Source organism: Bombina bombina, chromosome 4, assembly GCF_027579735.1.
Source record: "Bombina bombina isolate aBomBom1 chromosome 4, aBomBom1.pri, whole genome shotgun sequence".
Taxonomy (NCBI): domain Eukaryota; kingdom Metazoa; phylum Chordata; class Amphibia; order Anura; family Bombinatoridae; genus Bombina; species Bombina bombina.
Window position 1 is genome coordinate 930,275,699 of NC_069502.1, and position 14,040 is coordinate 930,289,738.

The 14,040-nt window shown below is 37.3% G+C and overlaps 1 protein-coding gene across 1 annotated transcript in view; it reads right to left on the minus strand.

Moving 5' to 3' along the window:
• Nucleotides 1-14,040, minus strand: part of MTHFD1L (methylenetetrahydrofolate dehydrogenase (NADP+ dependent) 1 like) — a 1,099,716-nt gene that overhangs the window by 1,021,255 nt on the left and 64,421 nt on the right. The window contains exon 5 of the mRNA XM_053711891.1: nt 1,345-1,421. Within this exon, the coding sequence (XP_053567866.1) occupies nt 1,345-1,421 (77 nt within the window). The remainder of the gene's footprint in view (nt 1-1,344; nt 1,422-14,040) is intronic.

Sequence of the window (14,040 nt, forward strand, 5' to 3'; positions counted from 1 at the left end):
TAACCCCACACAGAATGACCCAGTGCTTCACGGCCCCTAATCAATGCCTGAGTGCCTGGATATAAAAAACGCCCCCACACATTATCTCCTTGTTTGGAAAAATAAATATAACGTTTTCTGTGTTCACATCCCAGCGCTTCTGGATTTAACAAACTGCCAGAGTGTCTGAGTCACAGATGATAAAGGGTCCTCAATATTAACCCCCAACATCATAGCAGCAGTACAGTTAATCTGAGTATATCTTGTGTCCCAGAATAAAACAACTGCACCTACCTCCATGCTGAGGAACAGCATGACACATCACAGTATCAAGAGGTACACTTTTCCTCCTGAGGTCCTGTGAACGAAACAGGGTCTTAGTTAGCATACTCTAAGACCATCCACATAGAAAAAGCACAAGCGTGGGAGGCGCAGTGAAGATAAAACTCCACTAGTTCCTATAGCCAAAAGGCTAACACTCCAAATAATAAAATAGTACACTTTGGCCCCATTAGCAAAATAATAAACGCTTGATTGAAGAATCTAAACTAACACCTCACTTTAACTCTTCCTGTCACTAACACAGGCAAAGAGAATGACTGAAATGGAAGGGAAGGGAGGAGCTATATATGCAGCTCTGCTGTGGAGCTCTTTGCATCCTCCTGCTGACCAGGAGGAGATATCCCATAAGTAAGGATGAAATCCGTGGACTCGTCATATCTTGTAAAAGAAATATAGTCTGAATTATTTTACACAGGGAACATTACAATTTAGCCAATTCCCATTCTGTGACTAAGCCAAACCCCAGATCTCTGCAACAATAAGGTAACTGCTGCAATCAGGGTATACAGTACTTCAGGAATACATTTTTAAAAATACTCCTGACTGCAGGACCTCCCTCATGATTGTAGATTATTATTGGCCTCTTCACTGGTCTAATCCAGGGGGGGGGGGGAAGAGACTGTAACAAACTCTCTAAACACCAGGCACTCCTTTCTTGGATATATGAAGCTGTCAGATTGGGGAATTTAAACTTCTAGACATCTAACAGGTAAGGCATGAATCTACTCACATACTTGCCTCTAGCCTCTATCTGACTCCAGATCTCTCTCAGCACTGTCTGTACTGAAACACCTTCGATATGATATGCCCCAATACTCTCTTTTTTAATATTATGTAACAGTATTCCATGAATATGCTTCATTTCTGGTGAGAGTATAGATTCATATAAAAATGTGTTTAAGGGTCTTTTGGGGGACATAGATTATTGTAATTATTTTCATAAGACTGAATGTGTGGAATAATCTGGTAAACTAGAGGAATAGGAAATAGACAAATAGAATCTTAGTATAAATTTATACCAACCTGCATCCTTAAGGCTGCGGCTACTGGTCCCACACCTTGGCTAGTAATTCCATCATTGTAGTGAATGTCAGAATCCCCTAAATAAAACAAACAATGGATGAAATTGAATAAGCACAAAAATCCTTGGGTTTCGATTTCTTAACCCAGAAACTAATTAAAAAAAAAAAAACTAAATGTATTCTTACCTGATAATTTCATTTCCTTCTTGACAATGAGAGTCCACGAGAACATTCATAACCTATGGGAAATACTATTCCTGGCCACCAGGAGGAGGCAAAGACACCACAACCAAGACTATAAATATCCATCCCACTTCCCCTACCCTCCAGTAGTTCAGCTGAGGAAAAGGAAATAGAGATACAAGGGGTACAGAGATGCAAATGTTTGCCTCCACTACATAAAATACATGTGGGCGAGGTTGTGGACTCTCACTGACAAGAAGGAAATGAAATTATCACATAAGAATTTTTGTTTTCCTTTCATTGGCAGTGAGAATGCACAAGAACATTCATAACCTATGGGAAACCAATACCCAAGCTGTGGAGTTCACGAATGTTCGGGACGGAAAAGTAGAGAAAGGCAGTCCTAAAAACTAGGCAAAACCTCCTGAAAAACCCCTTCTCCCAAATTATATCTACAGAGAGATAAGAAAACAATAAAAAAACCATGAAAGAGAAAAAGGAAGACCGCAGGATAACCCTGCCGAACTACCCAACTGAGATCTTAGTACTGAAGGTTCAGCCAAAGACCCAGAACAAGGGCTCCATGTGCTCCTCCCTGTAGGTCCTACTAATGGACCTCTCAACCCAAGGAAAGAAACTTCCCTCCTAGAGGAAGACAGAAAAAAAAATTCAGTCTCCTAGAAGACAATAGCAAAAACAGAAGCTCAAAACCGAGCCTCCTAAAAACCTTGAGAATGAGCAAGCTCTATAGGAAGCAACAGATACAAACCTAGAGATTACACAAGCCCGAATGCAAACAAAACTCCAGAACAACTGACAAACTAGCCAATAGAACAGCATAGTCAAGGTAAAACCCTGAACATTCGAAAAATGGGTTATAAAAAAAAAAAAAAAGGAGTGCTCTACCCCTACAATTGTATAGGAGAAATTCTCACTGAATAATACCGAAACGATTGTTTAACTATTCATACTTTATCTTTATTGGTTTAACTATTCAATCATACACGTTTAAAAACACTTAAACTCTCTAGATATCAATATTAACCATAGGTGTGTGAATAATTCCTCTGAGAATCATGTATCTAGATGTGAAACGTAATTGGTTTGTATAATATCAGTCAGATACAAACAATATCTTTTGTAGCCGGCTATTAATAAATTCAGAAATAACATTGTAACAAGAGGACCTGTTAATATGTGGGATGTCAGATTACGAGATTAAAGCTATCTAGCTAATACTCTATCTGTAATTATTAAGTAATTGCTTACACAGTTAACTTTAGCACAGCTGTTCTGTGTACTTTTTTTTTTTTTTTTTTTAATCTTTATCCGTCAATATACAAATCACAAAAAAAGAAAAAAAGTAGCCTTTAGTCGGTAATACAGAAAGCGGCAAAAAAAAACACAATAGACAATATGACAGTAATAGGATACCATATCCACATAATTTGCCATAACTTCACAACCAATACACTTTGTAGGCCACATATCAGCTGGCTTTAGCAAATATAAATTCTTACTGCCTACAATACGAAAAATTATACTTACATTTATTAGTAAATGGCCGACAGATCATACCCCTATCTTCGTATATTGACATTTTAAAGTTGTATTAAGGACATACACACACACACACACACACACACACACACACACAGGGGAAAGAAACATAAAAAAAAAAAAAGGGTGGAACATACCTCTGCTCACTCCAATCCCTCCACCATCCAATAGGCAGGGAGAAAGCCACTTTGTATTGCTGTATGGAAAATTTCAGCCTTTCGTAATAGATATATAATTTGTTTTTGTACTGGGTGAGGAAATGACAAAATTACTTGTAACCATTTCTTGAAATAACAAGTAAATTAAAAAGGATAGGCAACACTGACCTCACACTGCTCTGTAATTAACTGTGTGTATACTGTCTGGACAAATACTTCTATGCTAGGGCACTTTTGCGATTTCCAGTGCTGCAATATTAAATTTCTTGCTATCAGTATAGTAGTATAAATGGGTTGGCGTTCTACGATAGACTAATTTGTGGGGTGAAGAAGGAAAAAAATAGTTTGGGCGAGAAACTTTACTTTTGATGATATAAATGTATTAAGCCAATAATTGACTATTCTAGAACTGGCGAATCTTAGGGCATGCCCAGAAACAATGCAATAGGTCTGCTCTGCCGGCACTACAGTGAAAACATCGCCCCTCATCTTTCTTCCATTTAGCTAATCTTTGAGGTGTAATATATGAAAAGTTAATCGGTTTACTATGCGATTCTCTCCAAGCCAATGTTCTATATCCAAGGCAAATGGGATATAGGAGCGCCAATGGCTAAGGTATACACCAGGTTACAAATGTGGTTATGCACCGCTGAGTCTTAATTGTCAGGGTATAACACAAACTCAAAGTACAACGGGCAATGTGATAATCTCAGTCTGAGGGATCAAAGACTAAATAAGTATTGATAAAATTATATTTAATCAACATATAGTCAAAACCATAAACATAAACGAAACAGACCAAATACTACAAATTTAAATGAATACTAGTTAAAAATAGATGGAATAAGATAAGATCAAAAAAGCATAACAAATAAATAAATCAATAAACCCCTTACTTATGGGTGTGTATATTAGAAATTCTAATATAATGTAATATGTAGCTCAAAAAATAATGCAATATGCAGCCAACAAAAAAAAATATGTAGCCCAAAAAATTTAATCTATACCGGTATGATTAAAAGGTGTGTAAAAAACGGTGCAAAAATACAAATGCCAATGTTAAAAAAAGGTTAAAAAAAAAAAGAGAGACATAAAATTTTTAAAGTGAATCTAATACACAAAATGAAAGCAAATCTGATGACAGATAAATGTGTGATCAAACCACAAATAGGTGATGTGGAACAAGTGTTATAAAAGTAAGTGTTATACCAAATAAAGATAATAATCTACAATTCTGTGTGGGGTTTACCCAACTAAATGTGCCAAACGTTAATCAAATCAATATAACATAATATCCAATATTACATAATATCCAAGGTGGGGTGATATATAATCCAAATGAGTCCGGTTAAAACCTAATATCCAGAGTGGAGTGAAATAAAATCCAAATGATTCCGGTTAGAACATAGTCCAAGTGTCCAAATAGTAAATATAAAGTCAATTAATATCCAGTTCCTGTGTCCAAATTCAGTACCAAAAATATAAACAATGACCTAAAAAGAAAAAAGAAACAAGCAATATACAAATTGCATTTGGGGTAGAGTCTATTGGTTAAATAACTCATCCAAATGCAGTGGTCCTGGGGTTATATTGAGCCTCACAAATCCTGCTTAGAACTCCGTCTACGCGTTTCAGCCTTGAGATAGGGCCTTTTTCAAGACATTCTATATCCAACCATCAGGATACTACTTTTATTATCCTGCATTTCCAGATCTGGAAAAGACCTTTGCCATTTACCAGTAATTTCTTCTAAATATGTGAGGCCTTGCTTTCTTATGAGCACTTTGTACCATAAAGAGATAGAATGGACTCTGGCTTCATATGCCGGAATATTTTCCTCAATTATGCCCAAATACCATGATGGTCCAAAATCTCTTATAGTTTGAGTAAAAAATTGTCTCAACTGTAAGAATCCCAAAAAAAAAAAGTGTTGTTTGGGAATATCGTAGACACTTTGAATTTGGCCAAAGGCTTTATAAGACTGCAGACCGGGATCTGCCAGTTGGATTAAAAATTCAAATCCCTTCCCTTTCCAAGTCTGAAATACCCCTAAATCTAACCCTGGTCGAAATTCGTGGTTACCAACCATACACCTAGATTTAGAGTTCTGCGTTAGCCGTCAAAAGCAGCGTTAAGGGGTCCTAACGCTGCTTTTGGCCGCCCGCTGGTATTTAGAGTCAGACAGAAAAGGGTCTAACGCTCACTTTCAAGCCGCGACTTTTCCATACCGCAGATCCCCTTATGCCAATTGTGTATCCTATCTTTTCAATGGGATCTTCCTAACGCTGGTATTTAGAGTCTTGGCTGAAGTGAGCGGTAGACCCTCTACCGACAAGACTCCTAACGCCAAAAAAAGTCAGTAGTTAAGAGCTTTCTGGGCTAACGCCGGTTTATAAAGCTCTTAACTACTGTGCTATAAAGTACACTAACACCCATAAACTACCTATGTACCCCTAAACCGAGGTCCCCCCACATCGCCGCCACTATAATAAATATTTTTAATCCCTAATCTGCCGACCGCACATCGCCGCCACCTACATTATCCCTATGAACCCCTAATCTGCTGCCCCCAACATCGCCGACACCTACATAATATTTATTAACCCCTAATCTGCCCCCCCTAACGTCGCCACCACCTAACTACAAGTATTAACCCCTAATCTGCCGACCGGACCTCGCCTCCACTATAATAAATGTATTAACCTCAAACCGCCACACTCCCGCCTTGCAAACCCTATAATAAATTGTATTAACCCCTAATGTGCCCCCCTCCCACGTCCCCGCCACCTAACTTCAAGTATTAACCCCTAATCTGCCGACCGGACCTTGCCGCTACTCTAATAAAATGTATTAACCCCTAAAGCTAAGTCTAACCCTAACCCTAACACCCCCCTAAATTAAATATAATTTTAATCTAACAAAATAAATTAAATCTTATTAACTAAAGTATTCCTATTTAAAACTAAATACTTACCTGTAAAATAAACCCTAATATAGCTACAATATAACGAATAATTATATTGCAGCTATTTTAGGATTTATATTTATTTTACAGGCAACTTTGTAATTATTTTAACTAGGTACAATAGCTATTAAATAGTTATTTACTATTTAATAGCTACCTAGTTAAAATAATTACAAAATTACCTTAAAATAAATCCTAACCTAAGTTACACCCAACACTACACTATCAATAAATTAATTAAATAATTTACCTACAATTACATACAATTAAATAAACTAAATCATAAAAAAATAAAAAAAAGATTACAAGAATATTAGGCCAATTACACCTACTCTAAGCCCCCTAATAAAATAAAAAGCCCCCCAAAATAATAAAGGTCCCTACCCTATTCTAAATTAAAAAGTAACCAGCTCTTTTACCAGCCCTTAAAAGGGCTTTTTGCGGGGTATGCCCCAAAGTAATCAGCTCTTTTGCCTGTAAAAAAAAAATACAACCCTCCCCCCAACATTAAAACCCACCACCCACATACCCCTACTCTAACCCAAACCCCCCTTAAATAAACCTAACACTACCCCCTGAAGATCTCCCTACCTTGAGTCGTCTTCACCCAGCTGGGCCGAAGTCTTCATCCTATCCGGGCAGAAGAGGACATCCAGACCGGCAGAAGTCTTCATCCTATCCGGGCAGAAGAGGAAATCCGGACCGGCAGACATCTTCATCCAAGCGGCATCTATTATCTTCATCCATCCGACGAGGAGCGGCTCCATCTTCAAGACCTCCGGCGCGGAACATCCTTCTTCCCCGACGACCACCCGAAGAATGAAGGTTCCTTTAAGTGACGTCATCCAAGATGGTGTCCCTCGAATTCCGATTGGCTGATAGGATTCTATCAGCCAATCGGAATTAAGGTAGGAAAAATCTGATTGGCTGATTGAATCAGCCAATCAGATTCAAGTTCAATCCGATTGGCTGATCTAATCAGCCAATCAGATTGAGCTCGCATTCTATTGGCTGATCCGAACAGCCAATAGAATGCGAGCTCAATTTGATTGGATCTTATGTAACCCAATAACCCACAATGGGCGGCCTGGATGATTTAACGAAAGTGACTGGAAAACCAGTAACAAGTGTAGCCATATACCAGGACCTAATCAAAACTATAATTGGGTGATAGAAAGACAAATGCTTGTCAGCGTCCTGCACACCAATGTGTCTAAGCACCTCTCAGCCCTTCCCAGTACACAGGGTAGCCTGCTGAAGGCCACCACTTGGCAAAAAGGGGCGTAGGAAAGTGCACAGTAAATACATCCTAAATGCTAAGACAAGACATGCACGCCTCTTTATTAGACAAAATGCAATGAATGATGGGACAACTTACCTATAAAGAGTCTGTAATTTAGTGTGAAACACACAGCGTTAACAAACAGGGGATACGTTAAACTAGAAAGAGGCATGAGAGCCCATCCATGAAAACACATTTCTTCTTTACAGAGCACCTCTCTCTGCCTACCTCCATGATACGAGGCAAAGAACTACTTGAGGGTAGGGGAAGTGGGAGGGCTATTTATAGTCTGGTTTGAGGCATCTTTGCCTCCTCCTCGTGGCCAGGAATAGCATTTCCCATAGGTTATGAATGTTCTTGTGGACTCTTACTGCAAATAGAAGGAAAAAGATTTAAACAAGTCTTAGCTGTTATTATTACAAAATTCAGGGATAGTCGATGGCCACTTTTCTATTGATTTTCTTTTTTTTTTTTGAAAAATATTTTTATTGAGACAAACAAGAGAAAATAAAGTAGTACAATTCCACATGGGTATTCGCATAGAGATTATTATCATAAAAAGGGAAACGACAATTCTTAAACAATGGTAAACTGATTATTATCTTGTACTTAACCCATACACAATATTATATCTGTTGGCGAGTGTAGAGGTGGCATTTCTCAGGCATAAATATGGGGTCTCATTTTAGTGTTATAAGAAGTGTTATGAGCATAAATTAACGTAGTTATATCTCTGTTTTGTGAAAAGTTAAACCAAATAGACCATTCTTTGTAAACTGAAGTGGGTACAGAGTGATAATATAGTGAGAGATCAGCAAGTCTACTTGTGGTGGGGAGAATATTTGTCGGGTAGGTGTGTGGAGATTTTTGATTATACAAAAGATCTTTGTCCATGAAGGGATATAACTACTAAGGATTCTGTGATAGAGAAGAAAGATTACAGCGGGCAAGAGCCTCTTGGCTTAAAGAAAGATGGGTATAGGACCCAGTATGAGGGAGGGGGGAATGGGGAGGGGAGGCGGAGCCATAGTAGAATGTTTCTAAATGAAATGTAGCAGGTGTAAAAGTGAAGAAATAATATACCTGAAGGTCATTTCTTGTAATACTAACTATGTTGAGTCTTATAGCTATACATTCGCCTATAGTCATCCTAAACATGTATATGGACACTTAGTTAGTCACGTATGCGGTCTGGCTCAGATCTTTTTGCCTAAATTGTAAAGCCTTACAGATAATATGTTGCGCGATAAAAGAAATAACTTAAGCAAGAAAAATGATCATCTTATGGATTAGCCCAATGGCATAACCGTTCATGCTGGCAAAAGTGGGGTGGTAATGTGAATCCTCATAGCCTATAGTAGTGAATAATGGATCATATGAACCAGATTACATTAATGGGTCCTCCGTGCACTGAAGTACAGAAGCTGTCGTATCTGTATACCGTAACTCTGAATTGATGTGAGGGAGCTATACCAAAAGCTAGGTTGCATAGAACCATTATAACCTTACATAGTGTAGGAGTCTAGCCATTAGTTATATTAAATATTAATACTCAGTTCCAATAAAGAGCATGGTCTATATAATCTTCGGTATACTGAGTCCCTTCTCATCTTAATATTAGCACAGCATAAACATTTAGAGATATAGGTTAGAACAGGCCATAGAGTGTGATAGTATATTGCGTTGAATTGAATGATTTGAACCGTAATATGAATCTCTGTGGTAAAATACATACACCAACTACAAACAGTCATGGCTCATACATATAGTAGGAAATGGATTTCAAATACATAGGACTCAACAGCAGGGTTGTAAAGATATTTTGTACAAGCTACATTAAAACATAACCATTTAGATTCTTAGGGCAGATAGAAATGATCTTGTTGCAAAACTAAAACGGGTCTCTTATTTGTTAATTAGTAGTTATAAACAGAAATACAATATATCACAAGCTAGATAAACTAAGCCCCCAATTAGAGCAGGGCTAATTGTACAAAGCATATTGGGGAATAAAGTATGTATGACAGCTTATATCAGATTATATACTAAGCTTTGAGGATCAAAAACATCAGGAGCTGGGTAGTGGAAAGCAGTCAGTAGTATTGGATATTAGTCCACTGTGGGTGCTCCGATGCCCCTTCTACATTACACAATGCCAGTTCTTGTTGAGATCAGGTTACAGGCAGTCTTAAATGTGGTTCTAATTCTCCATAGCAAGTGAGTTGCAGGCAAGACCGATCCACAAGCTGTGTCATACTTAGAGCGGACTTTCTGAAGCCATACACCTGCGATGGTGTCGCTATCTCCTGCACACTGAGCATTATCAGCGCTCAAGTTGTAAAACTTCCCTGCGTGTGGAGCCGCTGAAGCAGAGGGTGAGTCTCCCAGTATATCCCCAGAGGCCGGAGTCCCGAGTTAGAGTTGCTGCTGTGTGGGGCCAAACGTGTAAACTGGAATGTGAGGTAAGTTGTAGTCTCTGCCCCGGGACATTGAAGTTAGGGAACCAAAGCTTGTAAGGAAGCGCTGCCGTTGGTAATGAAACTCGGGCCTCAGACACAAAACTGAAGTGGATCGGTCCGAGACTGGTGGCGGTGGGTTTTTTTTTGGTTTTTTTTATCTATGGGGATCAGTTCAGCCTCCATCAGATGCACCAACCCGCTCTGTTTCATGGCGAGGTCATCCGTGTCTTCTGGCTGCGTGGGATCCTGAGTGTGTAAAGTAGCATTCTCAGTATGTATCTCAGTCTTCGGCTCCCCAGAGCTGCTGTCGCTGCTTGTGAGCTCCGGATGCAACGAGCGAAGTAGTTAGTCAAAGCTCCTATCCATTTGCTGTTCAAAAGCTACCAGGATATCAATAGCAGCCGAATGGGAGATGTATTGATCCATGTTAGAGCTGTTGCACAGTCAGTAATAAAGCCACATGAAGGGAACAATACTCTGAGGAATTCCAGCACGGTCTGGCTAGCAAGATGGCGGCTTCCTCCGTTTTGCTATAGTATGCTCTGTGGGCCTGAAATGTGGCTCTGCTCTAAGCTCTCGTGCCGTCAGAGTAAACAGAAATATTCTGCCTCTTCGTTATATGTTTTTTTTGTGAGAAGTTGCCTACCCTGAGCGGCCAGAAATGTAAAAGTTCGACGAAAACAGCCGGAGCCGAGATAAAGTGTGACCGCTTAGTTGTAGAGTTAACTCCTCCCCCCTCTATTGATTTTCTATCCTTCATGAGCATCTGGTAAGCAATGTTGCAAGAGGGTACTATTGAGATTTAACCCTCTTTACAGGTGACATGAAGGAATTGTATATATTTTTCTTTTTCTTTCTTTAAGAATTTTAATAGTTATCAATAAAGATTGAATTTAACCCCTTTATCTATACTCCATAGCCCACATATTTTTTGTATATTAGCTTTTATTAAAAAGCAAGAGACTTATAATTATGTATGATTTTTTGCATAATTTTCTACCAATTAAGCAGAATACATTGAGTGTATATACAGAGAGATCAGAGCACAAGTTTATTTACACTAGGCAAAAATTAGCAACAACAGAGGAGATCAGGAACATTAATTTCACAAGGTTTTGCTAAGGGTGTATCACTAAGCTGCCCTTAAAAGGTACAGTCTAGTCCAAAATAACAGAGAATGTAATTTTAAACAATTTTCCAATTTACTTTTATCACCAATTTTGCTTTGTTCTCTTGGTATTCTTAGTTAAAAGCTAAACCTAGGAGGTCCATATGCTAATTTTTAAGCCCTTGAAGGCCGCCTCTTCTCTCAGGGCATTTTGACAGTTTTTCACCACTAGAGGGGGTGTTAGTTCATTTGTTTCATATAGAAAACACTGTGCTCACGCACGTGGAGTTCAGGTGAGCCATCTCTGATTGGCTAAAATGGATGTCGGTTAAAAGAACTGAAATAAGGGGGCAGTTTGCAGAGGCTTAGATACAAGGTAATCACAGAGGTAAAAATTGTATTTATATAACTGTGTTGGTTGTGCAAAACTAGGGAATGGGTAATAAAGGGATTATCTATCTTTTTAAACAATAAAAATTCTGGTGTAGACTGTCCCTTTAATTCAAAAAGCCTGATTTTTAAATAAAAAAATTGGAAAAAAAAAGTGCTAGAGCATGTTATTATTGCATTAGGTGTTTAACTCCCCACAACGAGGTTAAAACACATACCTAATAGGGACATGAAACACTATTTTTGGATTCAGATAGGATACAAAAAGAACAATGTAAATTTGACAAAAGAAGTGAATCGGAAAATTGTCAAAACTTGCATCGTCTTTGTTGAAAAGCATAACTAGGTAGATTCAAGAACAGCAGTGCACTGCTGAGAACGAGCTGCTGATTGGTGGCTGTACATTTTTTACTCTTGTTATTGGCTCAACTGATATGCTCAGCTAGCTTTCAGTAGTATATTGGCTTCGCCTTCAACAAAGGATACAAAGAGAAAGAAGCAAATTTGATAATAGAAGTAAATTTGGAAAGTAGTTTTAAGAGGCAGCCCTGAAAGAAGAATGCACTGGGAGCTAGCTATACATTTTTGAGCCAACAAGAAGATAGAGATAGAGATAATAGAAATAGAGATAGAGATAATAGAAATAGAGATAGGGATAATAGAAATAGAGATAATAGAAATAGAGATAATAGAAATAGAGATAATAGAAATAGAGATAATAGAAATAGAGATAATAGAAATAGAGATAATAGAAATAGAGATAATAGAAATAGAGATAATAGAAATAGAGATAATAGAAATAGAGATAATAGAAATAGAAATAGAGATAATAGAAATAGAGATAATAGAAATAGAGATAATAGAAATAGAGATAATAGAAATAGAGATAGAGATAATAGAAATAGAGATAGAGATAATAGAAATAGAGATAGAGATAATAGAAATAGAGATAGAAATAATAGAAATAGAGATAGAGATAATAGAAATAGAGATAGAGATAATAGAGATAATAGAAATAGAGATAATAGAAATAGAGATAATAGAAATAGAGATAATAGATAATAGAGATAGAGATAATAGAGATAATAGAGATAGAGATAATAGAAATAGAGATAATAGATAATAGAGATAGAGATAATAGAGATAATAGAGATAGAGATAATAGAGATAATAGAGATAGAGATAATAGAAATAGAGATAATAGAAATAGAGATAATAGAAATAGAGATAATAGAAATACAGATAATAGAAATAGAGATAATAAAAATAGAGATAATAGAAATAGAGATAATAGAGCTAATAGAAATAGAGCTAATAGAAATAGAGCTAATAGAAATAGAGCTAATAGAAATAGAGCTAATAGAAATAGAGATAATAGAAATAGAGATAATAGAAATAGAGATAATAGAGCTAATAGAAATAGAGCTAATAGAAATAGAGATAATAGAAATAGAGATAATAGAAATAGAAATAATAGAAATAGAGATAATAGAAATACAGATAATAGAAATAGAGATAATAGAAATAGAGATAGAGATAATAGTGATAATAGAGATTATATATATATATATATATATATATATATATATATATATATATATATATATATATATATATGTGTGTCAGTTGCACTCTCACAAACAGTTTCCCAAGGGCCAGGGTGCTAGAGTAGGTGAAATGTAGTCAAGTAGAAAACAGCACTCTCTGGACTTAAGTTATAAACAAAAAGTTTAATTAGTAACGTTTCGGGGAATGCTCCCCTTCATCAGACCAACAACATACAAGTGTTTTGACTCACTTGTATGTTGTTGGTCTGATGAAGGGGAGCATTCCCCGAAACGTTACCAATTAAACTTTTTGTTTATAACTTAAGTCCAGAGAGTGCTGTAACAAAAGCAATACTAATTATAGGGCTAAAAAAGAAACCTGCTTGCTGAAAAGCCTTTCTATGAAAAGACTACAACTATCATATCCACAAGGTCTTTAAGAGGTACTATTCTGAAGTAGAAATCCACATCCACTTTAGGAACAGGTTCCTAAATCTCTATATTAGAAGGAGGCAAAGGAAACATCCTTTTATATCTCTGAGCAGGATTAAAAGGGATACAAGACTTGGACTATTCTTTCAAAAGTATCTCAGTGATAGCATTAGGAATTGGAAATAACTTAGGAGATTTAACCAAGAGTTTAATTTTCATCTGAAAATACTCTCAGAGGAGAAATCAGAAGAAGCAGGACCTGGAATGATCAGCTTAAGAGACAAATTTACTTACTCAGAAACGCTAAAAGACGGATTAACAGAAACCACATTCGAACGCTTATTTGGAGGGGGCATAGCCGCCTAAATCTAAGATATAGTAGAGGGTACAAAATCTTTAAATCCTGGAGCAATATCTCCATGAATATCTACATGAAGCTTGGCATTCTGCCGAGATGCCATGAGATCCAATTCCGGCTGACCCCATTTGAGAATCAGGCTGGAGAGCACTTCCGGATGGAGATCCCACTCCCCCGGGTGAAAGGTCTGCCTGCTCAGGAAGTCCGCCTCCCAGTTGTCCACTCCTGGAATGTGGATAGCCGACAGACAGCAAT